At 38.3% G+C, this 19,507-nt stretch overlaps 1 protein-coding gene across 5 annotated transcripts in view; it reads left to right on the top strand.

Annotated features, from left to right (window-relative positions):
- Positions 1–19,507, top strand: part of LOC111263358 (uncharacterized) — a 49,364-nt gene that overhangs the window by 16,257 nt on the left and 13,600 nt on the right. For 4 of the 5 annotated variants that reach the window (XM_022838361.2, XM_022838362.2, XM_022838360.2 and 1 more), the window contains exons 3-5: positions 9,777–10,026; positions 18,293–18,411; positions 18,791–18,982. In XM_022838361.2, coding sequence (XP_022694096.1) covers positions 9,777–10,026; positions 18,293–18,411; positions 18,791–18,982 — 561 coding nt within the window. Of the gene's footprint in view, positions 1–4,515; positions 5,885–9,776; positions 10,027–18,292; positions 18,412–18,790; positions 18,983–19,507 lie in introns of those variants that run through there. The other variant, XM_022838363.2, reaches the window with a different exon arrangement.

Raw genomic sequence — 19,507 nt, 5'->3', positions numbered from 1 at the left:
TACTGGACACCTTTTAAGAGTGGGTGCTATCATTCACCGGTGATTGATTGATTGATACCAAAATAGACGGGTGAATGGATGCTTTGCGGTTTGTTGTCACTAATCGTGACCATTGAAGCCTCGGCCGCATGACATCGAAATGGGACGGCATTAGTACTGCATTTGTGTCATTGGGTAGCTGCTAGTTGGGCCTACCTGCAGGCTACTACTTGTGATGGTGGCTGCGTCCTGATGCTCTCTGTGCGCTCAACTATTATAGCTACCATCGCAGCAATCATCGATGCCATTTTCGAAGTTGTGAGGCCGGCCTTAGCAGAGAAAGCACACGCGTCCGATAGTGGTTGTCCCCACAGCAATGAGAACATCCATTTAGCTGTGGCAATGCGGTGAAATATGCGACCACTGTGCACAAAAATGCGTCTAGCTCAAATACATTTTTTTGCATATATAGTACCGTCAAATTACATTATGCATAATTTACATAAAGCATTGTGATTATTCCAAACATAGATCAAGCAAATAAGTTTATTGAGCTTGTATTATTTTTTGCAATTGAATCTTTGCTTGATTTTATGGGCTGCCATTATGGCCCTTGGTGCATTAGCTGTTTTATAGCGCAAATCCGCTTTCACTATTGAGCAAAATAACATTGTTTTCAGCTTAATTCCACTTTGGTAGAGAAACTTATTTTAATCTATACCTTTACAATGATGCCAGTATTTGTCAACAAAGTTTTTCGTGCAGCTCTGAAATAATATTGTATTGGATTTATTGTTAACGTTTGATCTCTCCGATAAAACAGCATTTTTTGCTCTCTGGCCGTCGTTGCCAGTCATTATCTTCAGCGTAAGTCACGAGGCTAGTCGGCTTGCCTGAAGCGTCTATACCCTTCATTTTTGTGCAGTGCTTTAGTTCACCAAATGTCACAAAACGACTATCTCTTATACGTCCAAGATGTAATAGTACTTTAATTCGAAGTCGTACTTTTTCAAATTTATGTATTATATCCGATCGGACGAAGTGCAATACGACTGAGACCACCAGCGAACAAATTATTTCTTTTCCTGTGCCTGCGCAGTCTGCACGTCGTAGTGGTGTGTTTGGTGTTACGATTGACAAGGTATTTGTGACACTTACATGTGGCAATCGTGAATTAAACAGAAGAATGAGATGGAAAACGGCCGACAGCGCACGAACAGGTTACATTTTCTATCTACGAGGTACGTCACGTTGTCTCGAAGAAAAGCCATCAACAACGGATTGCCACGTCATAGATTTTCAACCCACTGCCTTATAACGAAATGTTATGAAGAGTACAAATTAGCGGCTTAGTGGATGAATTACTTATTTTGAAGAAGGTGTGGTTTCGAGAGACCATTAAGATCAGAAAGTCAACAGTGCCTTTGTAGATTCTTTTTGCAGATTCGAGTCGCAGAAGGCTGCGATGCGATACTTGGAACACTTACCAACTATGCGACTTCACTTGTCGCTATTTACAATGATATGCTATCGCTACTCAAAACAAATTTAAGGAATGATTTCGTTCGAAATTATTCAGTTTTTTTGTGGTGAATATCCCTTCTTATTTCTTCACTTTATAATTTATAAAACCTATAATCGTTATTTTCGCTCCTTACGTGTCATTTACCGCAAAATGCAAAACAAAATGAAAAGAAAAAAATCTATAGAACAGGTCACCTATTGTAAAATTAATATTATTAGGATATACTTTTAACAACACTGTTAGCAGATTAAAATCCAGTGCCGTTATTTAAACGTTTCAAGGGACAGTAAAATGTGGCAACCTTAAAACATACAATGTCATTACAGGTGCTCTACTAGTAGTCACCAATTTCGAGAAGGTGTGAGCGGAATAGAAGTTGAGAAGTTCACCATTTTAGGGGCCATAGCCATTTCGCTGAGACCCCTTTAAATAACGCTCAGTTTTTTTTTAAATATAACACCAACAATTCCTTGTACCTAGTTATACTTTCCATTCGGAATTCTGCATCCACAATAGTTAACACAATATCGTTACATATGAGGTCGACTTAACCTATATATATACATACGCACATCCATCATAATGTGCTGCCCGAAGGGCAAATCATTGAAGACTGTGGACGCCTAGTGGAGAATGTCGTACAGCATATTTCTATTGTTCTATTACGTATTTAGTCACCAATAAACGTTACCTATACTATATTGAACTTTTATTTCCAAATTTTACGCGTGATCGATGTAGATCTATTTCAGTTAGAGCTACTATTTGGTTAAAGATAAAAGTAAGAACTGTCCAATATCTTTGCGACTGTCGAGGGAGCGCGACTGCGACCTAACGCATAGGTAGATCGGATGTGGAATCTATGGGGAGTAAAGTTCCAAGCCTCAACAAAGCAGAACCCATTTAGGCCATTTTACTTGTTCGACCGCTGAAGGATTCTAGCGATGAACTGCTGTGTTGGTAGCGCGCAGCTGAAACAGACTAAGTGGGAAGGTACATGGTAACTTACTAGTAACAATCACATGCGCGACACCAACAACTCTCCTAATGGACGCAAACGATGACATTACTACTGTCACATTTGTATGAGCGATGAAAAATGAATGAATTTGGCTGCTGCTGTTGTCGGAAACTCAACAACGAGCATTGGGTTAAAGTGGGACGCTAGTAAAAGTTCTGCTTGGTGCATGATAATGTTACCTTTACTTCTACTACGAATACTACCAGCGCGACTCATTTAACTTCGTTTAATACTGACTACGACTGAATAGAATACATCAAGAGCCAGTAGTCCTTCTTGGTTGTGTCGGCGGTTTGCGGTTAAAGAGGCTTCAATAAACGTTCTAACAGTGGCAGCAACGTTAATGAGATGACGTTTACTAACCAACAACGGCGCATATAGGTATAAACAGACGCACTGACAGAAACCATTTAGAACAACTAGAATAATTTGAAATGACGTAGGCACAAATTTTGAAAAAGGAGTTGTATTTAAGTTAGAGTGACACCTATTTATTTGAAAACCTATACAAGTATCAAGAGCACTGTTGTATGTTGCATAATCGTAAATCCTACTTCAGTAGAGCTAGCTTTTTCCTTCTTTGATCCCTTCACCCTAATATTGGTGTGTTTTCGCTGGTGGTATCGCTTAGTCGCTATATCCGCCTAACAACTGAGGCCGTTTTCAATACACGCAGGCTGATTTCAAATCAGCTGACGACCGGCTTCTACTCGAACCCAAAGTCAGGAACCAGTTTAATACACATGTCCGTATACGCACAACACAAATATGAAAACCCCACATATCAGAAACGTAGGAAATATTATGTCCCAAATGAGAGAGTCTCCATTAATCGATTCGTCGTCTAAGGTTAACTGTTCAATACCTCTACAATTGAACAACTGATAAAGCGATGCATATTTATCTCTTTAACATTATTAATTTTTTAATGGGTGGTATAACCCAGTTTTAAGCATGTGCCAATTCACGTTCTACTTGAATAATCGATTGGTAAGTCAAGGCATTTGCTATGCCAGTTAACTCCAATGACAGTCATTGGAGTTAACTGGCACTTCCTCTTTTGCTGCGCGTAAACTCATATGACTCAAATCTTTTGTCCAGTGTTCACATAAAGCAAGATTTTATCTGTAAATCGACGTATGTCTGTGATTTAAGTTGCAAAATTTTACGTAGTGTTGAAGGAGGCTAGTGCACGAGTAATTTTAAAAAATTAAGCATTGCGGATTTAGTGGGTGAAAATATAGTATAGCAAAATCAGTTTGTCTGGCTTTCCTCTTCCCCTTGCTCTTTGCATAATAACAAAAATAGTAAAATATGAATCTGAAAAGTATTTACCAGCGAGCACTAAAGTAAGATAAGGATAAATGGTTGGTGCCCTTTTTCGGTATTAGTACTACTGTAAATAGCATAACAATGATTTTACTACAAAAACGGGAGGTTGAAAGATTTTGTCCAACTTAGGTCACGTCTTTAGCTTGTTTAAGTACAACTACGTACATCAAAATAGCAAACTATAAGCCGTTCTGAAACATCGGTAAACGTGTTCATTATTCTAAGTGTTAAGTGCTACACAAATTACCAATAATGCAGTAAAATCTAAGTCTGGCATAATATTTTACTATTTTAAGTTCGAATAAAGCCGGGCAGTTCTGATCAGACTAATTCACGGATCACAGAGGCATCTATTATTATTTCATGTCTGTTTGACCGACAGCACTGACAAGCTGCTTATAGACATACTAAATTCTTCAGATCATTTTCACGGATGTGGGTAGGGCGATATCTCAGCTTCGTTTTTTTGCTTGGATCATCTCAGACGATATTGTATTGATCTGTATTATAGTGTCAAAAATGGCTGTAAGCCGACAGCAGATATGCACGCATAGCGCTCCATTGCAGTTAATTCGGTTGCATTTTGCAATTACGAAGAGCGTCCATTTTTAAACAATGGTTATAGTGTCGGTTTGCGCATGTCTCGAGGGAATATTAAACGAAATCAGCATCAGTGCTCGTTATGCTTCTTTATCAAGAGTCCGATAAACGAACAAATGAGATGACTAAGAAATAGATATTTCGGATTAGTGCCTAAAACCTGAATTGTTTCACAACCTTAACAATAAGATATATAAAAAAAGAAAAAATGTAATATAAAAACATAAAAATAAAATACAAAAGTAACAAAAAAAACACATGTCCTAAGGCGATACTTGTATAAATTCTTATGTTTACATAAAATGACAATTTTGACACTGGTTGACAAGATCAAAGGGCTAACGTTAATCCCTGCTGGCCGCTTTCCATCATATATGCCGGTAGTTAACTAAGAAAATTGCTTGAATAGTTCACTGGTTTTTCTTTTGCTGCTCGTTTTCGTTCTTGTCTCATCACATCATATTTTTTTGTTATTGTGCTACCTATATACATCTGTGGAGTCAAAGCCAATTATTAAAGCAGTAGTCATCGTTTACTGGTGACATCGTGATCCTTTTAACCTTTCCTTCGAGTTTTGAGCGTCAGTGCGTTGGATGCTGTTGTTTTTCGGTATCACATGCTTAGACAGGCCGAGCACAAGAAATAGAAATGACCAGCCGCACTCGTCGCTTTAGTGGCAGCAACAGCAGCAGCGTCAGTACGGTCCTGGCAGTCCTATTTTGGTTCTTGAAGCGTGCTGCTGGTCGGCGTCATGGACTTCAATGGCAGGCTATTATATGACCATTTATTTTGCCATTCCGTTTCGATTGCGAATGGGCATCTACTTCGGAGTGATCTGTTACAATTGTCTTGTCTGTTCGATGAAGCAGCATGAAGCAACAAGTGCACACCGATGGCCAGTGCATATCATTTACCTCGAGCACTTTAGATCGTACCTGAATGGCCGACTATTTTCGCCCTCCCGCTGGATCGCTCCGCTTATAGTTATTACAGCTATTCCAAGTTTGAAGCGACGTTCGCTTTGGTGGAGGGGGTGGTGGCAGTCGTGTTTGCGGGTGGATCATCATCTGTAGTCGAAATTGTTGTTTCTTGCGGCCGCGTGTAACCTGCTAGTTTCATATCTTTCTCATAAACAGACTGCTGTTATCGCAACAGCCAACATCAGCTGCTATCAGTAATGTCTTTCTATTCACGTCTCGTATATCACTTCTCATGTAGTCTGCCTATAGCTTTCGCCCAATTTGTAACAATTTACCCCAATAGCGCTGAACAGCCCACCGTAAGGAAGACGTATTTAAGTCGAACAGTAAACAGCATTGGGTGTGGCTCTTTGATGAAACACTAAGACCAGTGAGCTATGAAGGAAGGTCGAAACAGGTTACACAGCACATCTTTTTTATTCAGGCAAGGACATACCGGATGAGCAGGTGAGCTCACGATTTTCGAATTCTGACTGGCGGCATTAAGATTTAAGGGTATTAAATGAAGCAATACTTCATGCACATTTTGTTTTAGTTACGTACATTCATTGTGCGGTGTTTACGCGGTCTGAAACTCCTCAGTCAAAAGTTAACTTTTGCTCCAATTCGAGGTTACAATATTTAGGGTTTCTCTGATGAGGTCATAATTTGATTTTCTCAGTGAATGTTGTTAGACTAAATATGCCTCAAATTAGGATCGAAATGCTATTAATAAATGCAAGTTCAGTATGTTAATTTGAAATCGCTTATAGTCGTTGAGGAGTTTTGTATGCTTACTTTATCATAGAGGTTCTTGACAGCATGTCCGATTTCAGTTTCAAACATAGTCCAAACTGCCATTGATTTTGTGTTCATGTGACTGATTAGTATCTTATGAACGTAAGGGGCCAAAGGGGGCACTTCTACAACCGAATAATGTAAGGTTACGAATAGATATTGTAACATATTGAAAAGGGCCTAAAATAAATGTTTTGAATTCTATTTTCGGTACTATCGTTAAGACTTAAAATGGCTGACTTTCAGTACGAGGCATGATTCGTGGAACTGGAATGCGTCCGTTTCCAAATCTAAACTACCTCGCATGTATCTAGGTTTCGTGGGCAAAACTTCACTAATGCACCATCACGGGCACGGCGTAGCACAAAAAAATTCGGATCTTTTTCCGGAACAGAAAATATAGTCGGGTAATAACGCATTATACAGCAGCTTATATATATATATATATATATATATATATATATATATATATATATATATAGCAGCTTGTAGATCCCGTAAAATGGCAAACAGGTTTTGAAGAGAAAAAGCGAGATATTCCATATTGAATGCGTACACGGTTTGGCTGTGCCTGACTGAGTGGCAGTTCCACATGTAATACTGTGGTAATACGTATTCTCAGTAATTTACATATTCTCTATTTTTCTTTATATGCGCCCTTTTGCTTATAAGCCCGTATTGTGTCACATTAAATTCTTTGCATCAGCTGTTTGCATTCCAAGCATTTGACTCCACTGTGAAAATGTGGTGCTTTCGTGGGACTCGTTAATTTAACATTTTCATGAATGTTTGATCAGTATGAGCCAGCCTTAATTCTGCTTAAAGAATACAGATTGTATTGTATGTAAAGACATGTTTTTCCTCTATAATAATATGATACATTCCAATATTGAGTTTTCGACTACTGCAGAGTTTGAGGCCTGCAGTTCAGTTAAACCTTTCTTGGATTAGCAGCACATACTAATTCGTTTATATGTAGGTGACATTTCAAGGTGACACAAGCTCCGACTAACGATTTTTACGTAATCTAAACTGTCTTGATGGATAGTTTCGAATCGTAACAGATGTCTACTGTTAATCGATATAGAGGTCGATATAATCAAGGGTGTAAAAGGAAGTTGTATACCTGAGCCTTAACCTCGTTTGTGGCTGTATTACTAAACACTTCTTTCTTCCTCAAAACAACTTAGTACGACAGGTGCTACTCATATCCATAGCTTTTGTGTATGTTTGCTCATTTTGATATAACGTATTTGTTGAATTATGAATTGAAGCCTAGAACAATTGACTACACCAAATCGGGCAGGCGGAAAAAGCATATACTAAGTTAATGTTGAGTGATATAAGAGCTATTAGGAAACAGTGGGTTCTCAAAGCAAGCGAAGGAGGTACTCAAATAAGCTAATTAAAAATTTCGTGGATCTGATTGTTGTTTCTATTAATATCACTCTAATTGGCAAAATCAATTTTAAACAATAGTTTCAAATCTTCAGCCATCTCAAAGCCAGTCTGTATTTCGAAGGCTTTATCTTATTCTTGTGTAAAACGTGTATGTCTAATGAGGCTTATTTGCTTCCACGACGACTCACAAGTCGAAGGAAAGATCATGCACCAAGCGTATACACCTCTGCTTAATTTGTCCTATTTCAAAACAGTTTCGATATCGTTCCCGCGAAATCGAAATATAGAATTTTGAGAATTTATTCAATGTTATTTAGTTGTTCGAAATTCTTTTTATTGGTGACTTTTTGGCTCAACGAAAAAACTGTTCAATAGTATATTCTACATAAAGGCATGCGCTTTATTTATACATTGCCATTTAAGTTGCCTTTATTTGAAAAGGGACTTTCCATGCAGTAATGTTATTATTGCAATATATAGTTCCTCTTCCAAAAGTTCCAACTTTTCGTGCGCTGCAGCTGCAGCCAATGAAGTATACTGTCCTCTTCAAGTGACCATGCAAGTGGACGCATTGCGAACACAGACACGATGCTCAATGCTGATTATCATTATTATTCAGCGTTTACTGTTGCTGTTTCGAATGGTTGAATCTCGTTACTGCTTCCTCTATAACGACTCATGTTGCTGTTGATGTTGAAGTGTCTCTTCGGCAGCTCAACAGCTCAAGAATCAGTCTACCTTCTATATTGCTGTTGCTCCAATAGACGTTCGTTTCTTGGTATAATCTTGTCGAGTCACGCAATGCCGAAGCGACGGCGACCATGGGACGATAGCGGTGTGGACCTGTGGCCCCAGGAATCAAAAAGCGATCGCTTCTAACCCACCGACACTGGTAGAGGTAGTGGAGTAATAGGTAATGAAGGCGCGGCGTCAAGTCATTGGTAGCGCGTACATTAGGGTCTTCCTTTCTTTCGTCCTCGCTATCCTTTAGTGACCAGGCGAAGGTTGAAATGTTGGTTAGACCGTCAAACGGGCAACTACCTTTAACGTTTTCCCTACCGGGTCGCGCTCCGTCGCTTGCTCCGTTGTTAGACTCTACCTCCCTCACGGAGTCTTCGCGCCTCGAGCAATGACAGCATTGTGAAGTAGGCAAAGTGTTACACACTATCAAGCAGCGCTCTTTTCCACTCTGTTTAGTGCCGGCTGTCACATAGCATACGGCAGCAGCAGTAGCAAAGGGAAAACAATAACAACCAAAACGGAGGCTGGCAGTCGCTGCTGTTGTTCGCCTTCTACGGAAAACAAGGAAAAGAGCAAAATGATGAGACGAAGTACAGAGAGTGACAGAACAAGAGTAGTCCGTCTCCAATAGGACAGCAACGAGGCTCGAAGCCACAGGCATCCCCAGCAGCAGCTCGAAGCATCCAACAACATAATAATAATGGCTACTCGGCCGTTCAGTAACCGATGTTGTCTCTGCTAAAGCAGATGCTGTCGTGGCTGTTACTGTGGCTGCTGTTCATGACTTTTTTTGCACCCGAGGGGCGCCCGGTGCTATTCTTAGGGACAGTGCGCCGCACAGCAACTAGAGCTTTTCACATAATAGAGACAGAAAATCATACGGCAACAAGAACCAAAACGGTAAAATTGCCAGGCTGAATAATCAGCCTAATTATAACAGCCATTACGAGTCATAACGAGGAATAATCACAGTAAAAAAAAGTTGTTTATCTCAAATATCAATTGATTTATAGCTCGAAAAACAACGCTATCGTTAATTTCATCTACCGAAACAGCATCTGGAAGTGCCTCAGCAGAGAACTCCTCCAGTTCAAATTTGTCTATTCTGATCAAAGCAAGCATAGCTAATTCTTTTTGAATTCCTCTGTTTTTGATTAAGATTTCTAAGTTATTCGTCGCAAGAGGCAAACCTGTAAGGACTCTCGATAGGTAATATCTTGTACGTGGATCAGTTCGTAGGTTATTGCATGTTAAAAGAATGCGCGTTTTGAATGATAACATTAATTTTAACGGTAACTGTACAGCTGCTGCTCATGTGGTGAAAGGCATTTACAATTACCGTAATTAACTGAATTATTCCATTGTCCCGCTATTGTGTCATGCTGTAAATAATAATAAGCATTTACATTTTGAAATACAGGTAACCTCATTTGATCCGTACAACGAGTGGGCTGATGGGCACTGTCGCTTTGTATATCGCCCGGATTGTGAGGAAGCAAAGCGGCATTCATCAGGATGGGCTATGCGCAACACAAACAATCACAATGTGCACATTTTAAAAAAGAGCTGTCTTGGAGTACTCGTGTGCACTCAACGTTGTGTGTCCGATGCTGGGGACAGTGTTCACCTTAGACCAGCTATCTGTGACAAAGCCCGTAAGAAGCAACAAGGTAAAAAACCATTTTACTCACAGTATTGTTTAAAGCAGCAGAGGAATACATGATAGATAAGTGGACATAGATATCAAGCACCCCCCAATGCATCAAGTCTATTTCAAAGTTAAAATTGGATAAACTTTTGACTTCAAAAAGTCTTGATTGGGATTATTTTGTGCTTGTGGAAAATAACGTATCCTCATATGATAATTATCAAAAGTTAATATATAGAGGCACTTTAGCTGCATGTTTCCGAGAGGATGTTCAGAGTATTAGCATATCTACATGCAGCCAACTGCATCAGATTCAGATCTTGATCGACATCTTGGAAGTAAGCGTCGCTGTTTGTCATACTTATTGTTTCAATTAAGTTGCTCAACTGTATTTTTAACGATCATCTATAGGAACACATTAAGATAATTTGGCGCTTAATAATATCGGCCCTACGTGTTCGTGACAACAGAGTTCTTTTTAGGTGTAAAGCGTACCCAATAAGGATTACTGAATAATACCAAGCAAAGATGCGTGTATTTTGCCAGATCGATTGTGTTGTAGCATACGTAAGGGCAGTTTTTGTAATGCGTCTTTTTCCTCTCTACTGTTTATTTACTTCTATGCACCATTTGAAAGTGCGTACTCGTTATTCCATAAACCCATTTTACATTCATTGCGCATCGAACGAAATTTTGCATCGAGCTCGAGCCCCAAAGATGGATGTTCTTGGAGAAAAAAAGTGTATTTTTGATATCTTTTTGCATTTTGCGAAAATCTTATAGCTATGGGAACAGCCCGACATATTTTCGCCGTGTACAACAAAATCGCCGCAACCGACAGGATAGCTAAGAGGCATTTGCGAAAATCAAAATGGGACTTGATGTATGTACCCTACTCAGGCCGGTCATCCGAGGTCTATTGAGCGTTTCTATTAACTGGCCGAGAAATACGCAACAAACACCTCTACTGTCTGTGATCTTGAATCTAGAAAAGATTATCAAAAACTGAGCAAAACACAAGAGAAAGTGCGGCTTCTTGTTCTTTAACAGCCTAGCTGATACGTAATGACAGCTAACCTTAATGATAGATTTCTACGCAGATTTGCTCTTGATGTCAAGAAGTGGTGTTTTACGTTGTTACAAGGTAGCAAAAGGACCGGGCAGCTCTAGGAGATGCGCCTAAACCTAAATTTCAGCAAGATTTCTGGATTTTCTGGTAAGACTGGAGGGAGTTCATGCAATGGAAAACGCAGGAAAGGATAGGATTGTAGCGGCAGTAAACAAGAGAAGGTGGTCTTAACCTATGGCAGTTCTAGGCCGCATATGGCAAATATCGTTAGAGCTGCCTTGCAAGAGCTTACGTAGGAGGTTATTTTATTCTAATCATATTATCAAGGCCTCATTTTGATGGGTTATCACATTTCCCAATTACTAGCGTGGATCAAATTCGTAACGGTATATTTAGCAGTGAAGAGTCTCAAAGCTGGTTAGAACGAGTTCAACTTCAGGATGGAGAAAGGAAATAGCAAAAGGGAGTAGATAAATTGAATGAAATACTGGAGAAGGTCGTGAAAAATGATGGCGAATGCATAGTAAATTATTAGTAGACTTCTAACTAGTAGAAATTTTACGTCTTTCGAAACCGCCAAGAGCCGTCCATGCTTGTACTACAACTTAACATACAGCAGCCAACGAAATATTACTGTTCAGTTTTCTTCCAACAACGAAATTCTTACCTGAAATTTGATTACATAAGTAATCAATTCAGCATTATGCTTATTGTCACTCTATTCTATTCGTATTGAGGTTGTAATTCAATAAAGCATCGTTCCTTTCAAGTCAGTTTTATTTCGATTGGTGCATTGGGTTAGCATCACGACTGTAACGATATATATATGCCTAGGTGTTATTCAATATCTGATTTGTATTTTACAAGAATATTATGTTTACAAATATGAAAAAGATTAGTTTTTGTATTCTTAGTTTCGAAGCATTCGGTGAAGAAAAAATGAGAAATTCGTCTCAAAGAGTTTTTACTTTTCATAAACATTATTCCACTTATTGCTATAACGCGCTACGAGTAGACACCATAAATATATAGAATGAGCTAATAGATCAATCGAAAACTCAGCATAGTTTTGACAGGTTCACAAATGATTTCAAAAATGTTATCTAATTTTAACTATCAGATTGGTAACCTATATAAGATAGACAATGTGTTCATGATTATAGTAAACTAATTATAATTTTTGAAGTATATGCCTCCGACTGAACGCATATAATAAACTATGTAATATTCTTTTAAACTGTTAACAGAATATGAAGAAACCCTTATAAATGTAGTTCAGATTATAATAGCAAGTTAAAATTTCATATTTAACATCCGGTACGGCCCTTGAGCATTGCTTCAGACGAGTAGCCCCCAGCACGATACGACGTGTGTCTACACCCGGTTTCGAACCTCGATCGCCTCATCTGGTGTTCCTGAGTAAAAAAAAAGTACCTAAATACGCTACTACAACACTATCATGAGGACAAAACTATAACACGAGAATGATTTAATGAACTAAATTCTCATCGAAATATGTAGTCAGTAAGAGTTTATGTAAGCACAATGCGATACTCATTAGCTCCTTCAATCTTGTTTTATCCTTCACTGTATTGTATTATATTGACTCATTTAATATATAAAATAATGCTTTTCTTACTTTTGCCAATCTATCTATATTTTATTTTACCTGAAAATCCTTGTTTGTACATTCGATAATATTTAATTTGCTTTTTAATTTATTACACTCAACTTCGTTCCTTTATATTCCATGTCATTATTTGAATTTCACTCATTCCTCGGAATCTAAACATGTTTTCATTTACGCGACTAGCCTTTTTTTCAAAAAGCTATCTCTGTTTTGTTCAGTGGATGGAGGCTTGCATCTTTTGAGTGCGTGAGCCAAGAAATATTTCGCAACTATTTTTACCAGCTCTTCAATGAATTTGAAAATTTTAGTTCTGTGCCAAAATAGTCCGTTATATGTTTCGATCTTTTGAAAATGTTTTTTTCAAAAATTAACGCCAAAACGTTCTCATAATCAAAAAATTTTACTGGTTGTATGAACTTGAAATATTTAACAAGCCTCATAATGAAATGTTTTAGACTGTTCAGTGGTTGTCGAGATAATCGTTAAAAACACTACGATACGTTCAACGTTATATAAGGAAAAGCAGTAATTATTTCTGTAGCAGTAATTGTAATGTAATTTAGCGTTACAGTCTGTTCAATCTAGTTTCAGAAATAGAAATGTAGGACTTCAGAAGAGAGATCTATAACCACTTACAAATATTCGACAAAATAATTTAAGCGAGCAACTTTAGTCCCGAAATCAGTTTTAGAAGCACCGATTATGGACATTACGGGCTTCGGCAAGCTTATGCCGAAAAAGTTAACATAACTTAGAGATACACATTTATGAATACCATGCTAATTGTGTATGCAAAAAGAAATCACCATGACGTGTGATATGCCTAGTACCATTTAAATAAAGATAGCATTTTCAGAGACATTTTCCGTTTTCTGTTAAATGAAAATCTTATATTACACATCTGATATGATCTACAGAGATCTTGATGTTGATGTTGCGGTCACCTCGGTACGTCCGTCGCCTGCTCTCTGAATGGTAGGTCATAGCGGCAGTGACAACCGAAGCACCTTTGCGGTTGGCTGCGCACCGGTGTTGCCTACAAAAAGGATGCAAATTCTGTTGTAGTCATTGTTGTTAAAGTTGTCCGTACCACGAAGGTGGTATCTCTGCTTTTATTTATCTCACGGCAGAACAGCCTAGAAACATTTACATAAAACTCGCATTATACTTTCACCATTAGACCCTGTAGCCCTCGTAAAGCAGCTTTAAGACCTGAGTCAATTATCGCCTCTACAGACTAACTGGGTAGACGATGAAAGCCGATAACATTCGAAAACAGTAGCCGCATAGTAGTCACTCACTAGTAAAACTTGTAGTTCATCTAGATACAATAAAGCTTAGCTTTTTTTTTTTAAGGAAACCTCACGCCGAAAACCTTGGTAAAACCTTGGTGTTTATCAGTAATTCTGAGAACATCCAGGGATCTTTGTAGGAGGAGCTTCAGTGTGATTCTCCGCAATCCGGACCATCCAAATTGAGTTTAGATTTTCCACTTGGATTCCAAATAGGAAGATAATTTACTATTTAATGCGGAATAACCAGAGATCCATTATAGTTTAATAATTACATACGTTTATTACCCTACGTTTACGAATGATAAAAAGGGGAATGGCTGAGAGCAAAGCGTAGTTATTCAAAGAATCTTTGAAAAGCGCCAAATCAAATGTGAGCTTTCGAATACAATAAAGAGAAGAAGCCTTCCACTTGTCATTTTGAGCGCTGCTTAGAAGATTAGACAGTTAAAGGAAACATGTCTGTACTTAGAAAAAGTATTCGCGCGACGCAATTAGCAGGAAATGTAAGCTATACGTTTTTACCACTCAATGTATGGTACCGCTGAGCCGTAACGAATCTTTGAACATCAATGTTTGATAAAGGCAAAAGCAAAAGCGGCCCTTGTGGATCACAAAGCTACCACTTTATACTTATCGTTTATTCGCTTTTTGTAGGATTGATCAAAGGGAGAACAAGGACTTTCTGTTGTCATTACGGTTAGAGTTCAACAGGTACGGTGCTTGTTCATACACCGTAGACTTGTCTGCGGCGTTACCGAAGTAAAATATTATGCACTAACTGTATGACTACATTCGCACAAAGAGAAGGCCAGTTCAGTTATGCTCCCGCCACTTAGAGCGTTTTTCACCTATCCGATGAATGACCGTCGTCGCAACACGAAGATACGAACATACTGCAGTCATAGCGGGCAGGTAATCCACAACAGGCCGACGTTGTACATGTATTACATGTCCAGACAGATAGCGATTCATGGTAGCGATTTACAATGTGTAACTGAGTTGCTGTAATGTTTTTTATGTGCCATCGCTTGTTTCATCCTTGTTTTTTTTCATGCTAAAAGAATGTATCCTTTTTTAGTAACCAGGTGGGTCGAAATTTAACCGGCGCCTAGCTATCTACATATATATTGATATTTGTTTTTACATTTTTTCGCAAGATGTCTTTGAAATTGATTTATCGACGGGTATGGTATGTATGGAATGTCCGATCGAAACGCTTCGTTACCAAGAGTATAACTTATGTACAGCATTTGTTTTTGTTCTTATACTATAAATTGCATCTAACTAGTAGTTTTCTCTTCTTTACCAATGACACATCGTGATTTCGATTTCGTTCATAAGGTGATTGTTGTTGTATTTAAACATTTAAAGGAAATATGTGTCAATTCAATGTTCGAGGTTATTCCGGACACTTCTTCTTTGTTGATATACATCTAATTAGATAACAGAATTATAATCGTATATGCGACTAAAATGTCAATTATTAGACGTGATTACTTTTCCTGATACGCGGCAAAATTTCATAATGATTCTCAAACTAGCGAATTTTCATAAACTTGTAAAGATAAGGTAGTTTCTAAGTGTCTGTTGTTTTATAGGCGCAAAAAATAACATGGGTTCAATTTATTAACGATTAGCTGTGCCAGCAAGATTAGAACAAGATGACTAGAACGAAATGATATACTGTAGAACAATATATCATTACGTAATTAGGGATAGAACCCTGCCGAATTTCAATCACGTGACACTGGTACGCTAAGTCTTCGAAGATACGTAGGCTGTACGTTTCAGATCCACTCTACGACACTGCGACCTTGTAAGCGAACTTTCTGAGTTCGTTGCAAAATGGGTACTTCAGAACTTATGATAGCTGCAGAGGAATCATGCTGACCTGAACAGTATGATATTTGAGCGAGCCAAACCATTTATGGATATTTCCAAGATGCCCTACCGCTAAAGCGTGCTTTACACCACATGTTTTTTTGGAGACTAAAGACGAAAGATCTCTTCAGCTACGTTAGTTATTCTTAGCTTCTAGTGATGTCTCATAGATACGCAAAAATTTTCAAAATGTAAATAAATACCAGCCCTTAATCTAATCATAACTGTGGGACATTTTGCCATACTGGATGAGTTTTGAAAACATTTCATATATAAAGCGAAACGTATCAGAATTAGCTAAATGATGTGCCGGATACATTGTACAACATATTGTTGAAGTTGATGCACGAAAATCAACTTCTACTTGTAATCATGATCAAACATTTTTTATGCCTCCTGCCGGACATTCGCTGCCTGCAGACAGCTGAGAATTACGACATCGTTTTGAACCTGTAATATACGATAATCATGGAGGCTACAATATCTTGTGCAATCCATGCGATACGGAATAATAAAAGCTTTATCAAGAAAAACATGAAAATGAATACTATTTTAATTGCGGTCTTCGTCGATTTTAAGGTTTATCGCTCAGTTGTATCAACACTCTGTACCTAGAGTAATGCTGAAAGCCGGACCTCTTAATATCTCGTGTATATTCATAATACAAAGATACCTATACGTATCTACATAAAAAGAACAAGAATTTATTTAATGCGTTTATCAAATCGTGGCAGTATTCTTGTGCTACCCTGGTCTCATCTCGATCCAATCAGTTAAACAATAGCAAAACAGAGTGATCATAAATCCCTATTACCTTGATAGACAATAAAATAAATATTCGCAGCTCACAGTGGTTGAACGTTCTTTAACGAATAAGGACATCACTGCAAGAAGAAAATCCCTAGTCGTTGTTTCTGTATACGTTTAAAATACATTCGTACGGACAAAGGGTACAGATCACGTAAAAATTTAAGCCCTATTTACACTTCATGCTGAAGCCAGCGACGCGCAAATAGACTTCTTCTTCTTCTATAACTAAAGACACGTAGGATTAACAAAAGACATGGTATCTAGGAAAACGCTTATATATATATAAAGATAGGTGACAGTAGTAGCAAAGGCCAATATTCCAATGTTGGATTGTTTAGAATTTAACATAGAATTAACGTCAAATGCGAGTTACGTCGTTAACACGCACCGCAGTGACTCCATGTGAATATTAGGATTTAGTTTAGACAGAATCTTCCGACGCTAGGAATTGTGTAAATGTATTAAACAAGCTGATGTTATACAGCATTTTAATCAGTGAGTTGCAATCGCGATGACACAAATCTTATAAAACATTTTCCTTTCAAATTTTCTTAGGTACTGGGTGTCTAAACCGATTGTATTTGTATTGTATGTTTTGAGTAATAATAAAGTTATTATAACAAGTAGTAGTAATTATAATAAAATACTAAAGATCTTAGTTTCCGTACGAAATACACAGGGTTTGAAAATACCTACGCCTCTTTCTGCTCTTGAAGTTCAGATTTCCATATCGCCTTTGTTTCCGATTAGTAGTTACCCCCCTAAATCGTATTTTTGCATAATGTTTCAGTCTGAAAATTGTAACCTTTGGGAAAGTTAATTACAAACTGATTTTGCGCGCACTCGATAATATGTTTTTGAGGTGTGCACCAAATAGTAAATTTATTCAAAATCGATTGGGTACTTATTAGAACAAAGCCTGTGTCCGTTGTAAAGCTGTCTGGCAGATGTCTAGCGGACAAAGATCGATTAAAAGTAAAGAAGCTGACGAGCTCCTAACGATCACAATATTCGAAAATATTTTTAGTATTTATAACATAGATCTAACAGACTCCATTATCCTTCCGAGCTTCGCAAGTGCATATAGCAAATTAAAGGAATGTTTGTTTGCTTATTAATGTGCATTTTCTACATGGTCGTTATATACCACTCTACCAAAGCGGCAGAGAATTGAATACTCCGTAACATGCGCATTAACTGTTAGCTGGCATAAGATTTAATGTAAAGTCGCAACAGCCAAAAAGATAGAACCGTTAAAATAACTTTGAATTAATGGGATAGTGTTTCAAAAAGGTAGTTTAGCAGACCAGAAATGTCTGCTCTAACAAGAGAAGAATGCGCGTAAAGGACGGGTACGGGCTGTAGAGCAGTTTACTTGTTATTAATAATTTCTTAAATTTTAAATGTAAAATAGCCCATATATGTATAAGGCGAAAGGATAGGTAATGCCTTAATTTCGTTTTTAAAGAAGCAATTTTTACTTGGAAATGGCTGTCTGTAAAATTCAATAAGCATATTCGCAAAACTATCATTAATTTAAAGACGATGTCTACGTATGCGTATATGGTCTTTCAACTATACCGTCGCACATATCGGCTTTTAGGAAAACCGTGCCCGAATCGCCGCTGCGCAGGACGTCTGGAAGTGCTTCCATGTCGTGGCCATTGTGGTTATCCTGTGACCCATTTCTGGCGTCATACAGAGCATGCAATCTTTTTCCAGGTATGAGCTTCTAGCCTTTATTGCCTTAGTGACTAAAAACAATGCCGAGGGATCACCTAGCTCCTGTTTACTGCTTACTGTAACTTGTGGCAAAGATATTATAACTTAGGCTTAATTGGTTTGAGGACTGCTTTTGCCATACGGTGGTTTCTTCCTAACTCATAAGGTATTCACAGAGTAAAAATGTTTCATAAATTTTCAAAACTCAAAACTTTGCACGGTCAGCGACCTTTTAGACCTAGAGCCATTAGGTTACCTCCTCTCAACTCAAAACGTTTTGGGTTGGAGAGTTTAATAAACATAATTGAGAAATCTATCGGGTCTACAAATGTCAAGTTCTCCATAATATAATTGTTTGCATTTCTCTTTACTCTCACAGGCAAAAGGACTGCACGACCATCCACAGCCTGAGCCGAAAGCAACAGCCGAGGCTCGTCGTTCTCTCCGTGTAGCGAAACGTGGCTACTCCGCGGCAGCTTTGGAAAGCTCTCGTTTTGCCGGTGGTCCTACTCCGTACTTAGCCGCTGGTGCAAGTACGTTTAAGGATCATCACCTGTCTGAAAGTTTTCAGGTTTGTCAAAGCCATTCTCGCTTCATTGCGATTCTTGTCTATTGTTTTAGAGCATGCAACACACTCATAATTTGTGTTTGTCTTCAGCTTACTACTGCATGTATAGCACGATAGTGTATTGCATATCCCATGCTGTCACAACGCCGTCTGTGCTTGCAGACCGCATTTTTCCAATCGGGTAGTATAATAGCTGTTCGGCAGCATGCTCCGCCTCTTTCGATAGGGTGGAGCTTTGTGACATGCCGCTTTAAGCGAGGAACTCTAGGAAAGTTGCTTTTGCTGCTGCCACGATATGACTGGTTTGTTCTGTCTGCAGTGGCCCCAGATCTTTCCTAAATTTCTGCGCTTCGGTTTCTCGATACACTGACTGCCTAGATACTTCATGCATTACGGCGGACACTATCCTTCCTAAATATGATTAACTTGTTTCTTATTTTCAAAACAGCACTGGAACATGTATGCTATGTGACGCACCCTGTATTAAATTCAATAAAGCTTCACAATTATGTGAGCTATTAGAGTAGA

Source organism: Varroa jacobsoni, unplaced genomic scaffold (genome assembly GCF_002532875.2).
Source record: "Varroa jacobsoni isolate VJ856 unplaced genomic scaffold, vjacob_1.0 scaffold_759, whole genome shotgun sequence".
In the NCBI taxonomy this organism is placed as follows: domain Eukaryota; kingdom Metazoa; phylum Arthropoda; class Arachnida; order Mesostigmata; family Varroidae; genus Varroa; species Varroa jacobsoni.
Note: the sequence above shows the minus strand (reverse complement) of the source record. Positions and strands in the feature narration are given on the sequence as shown.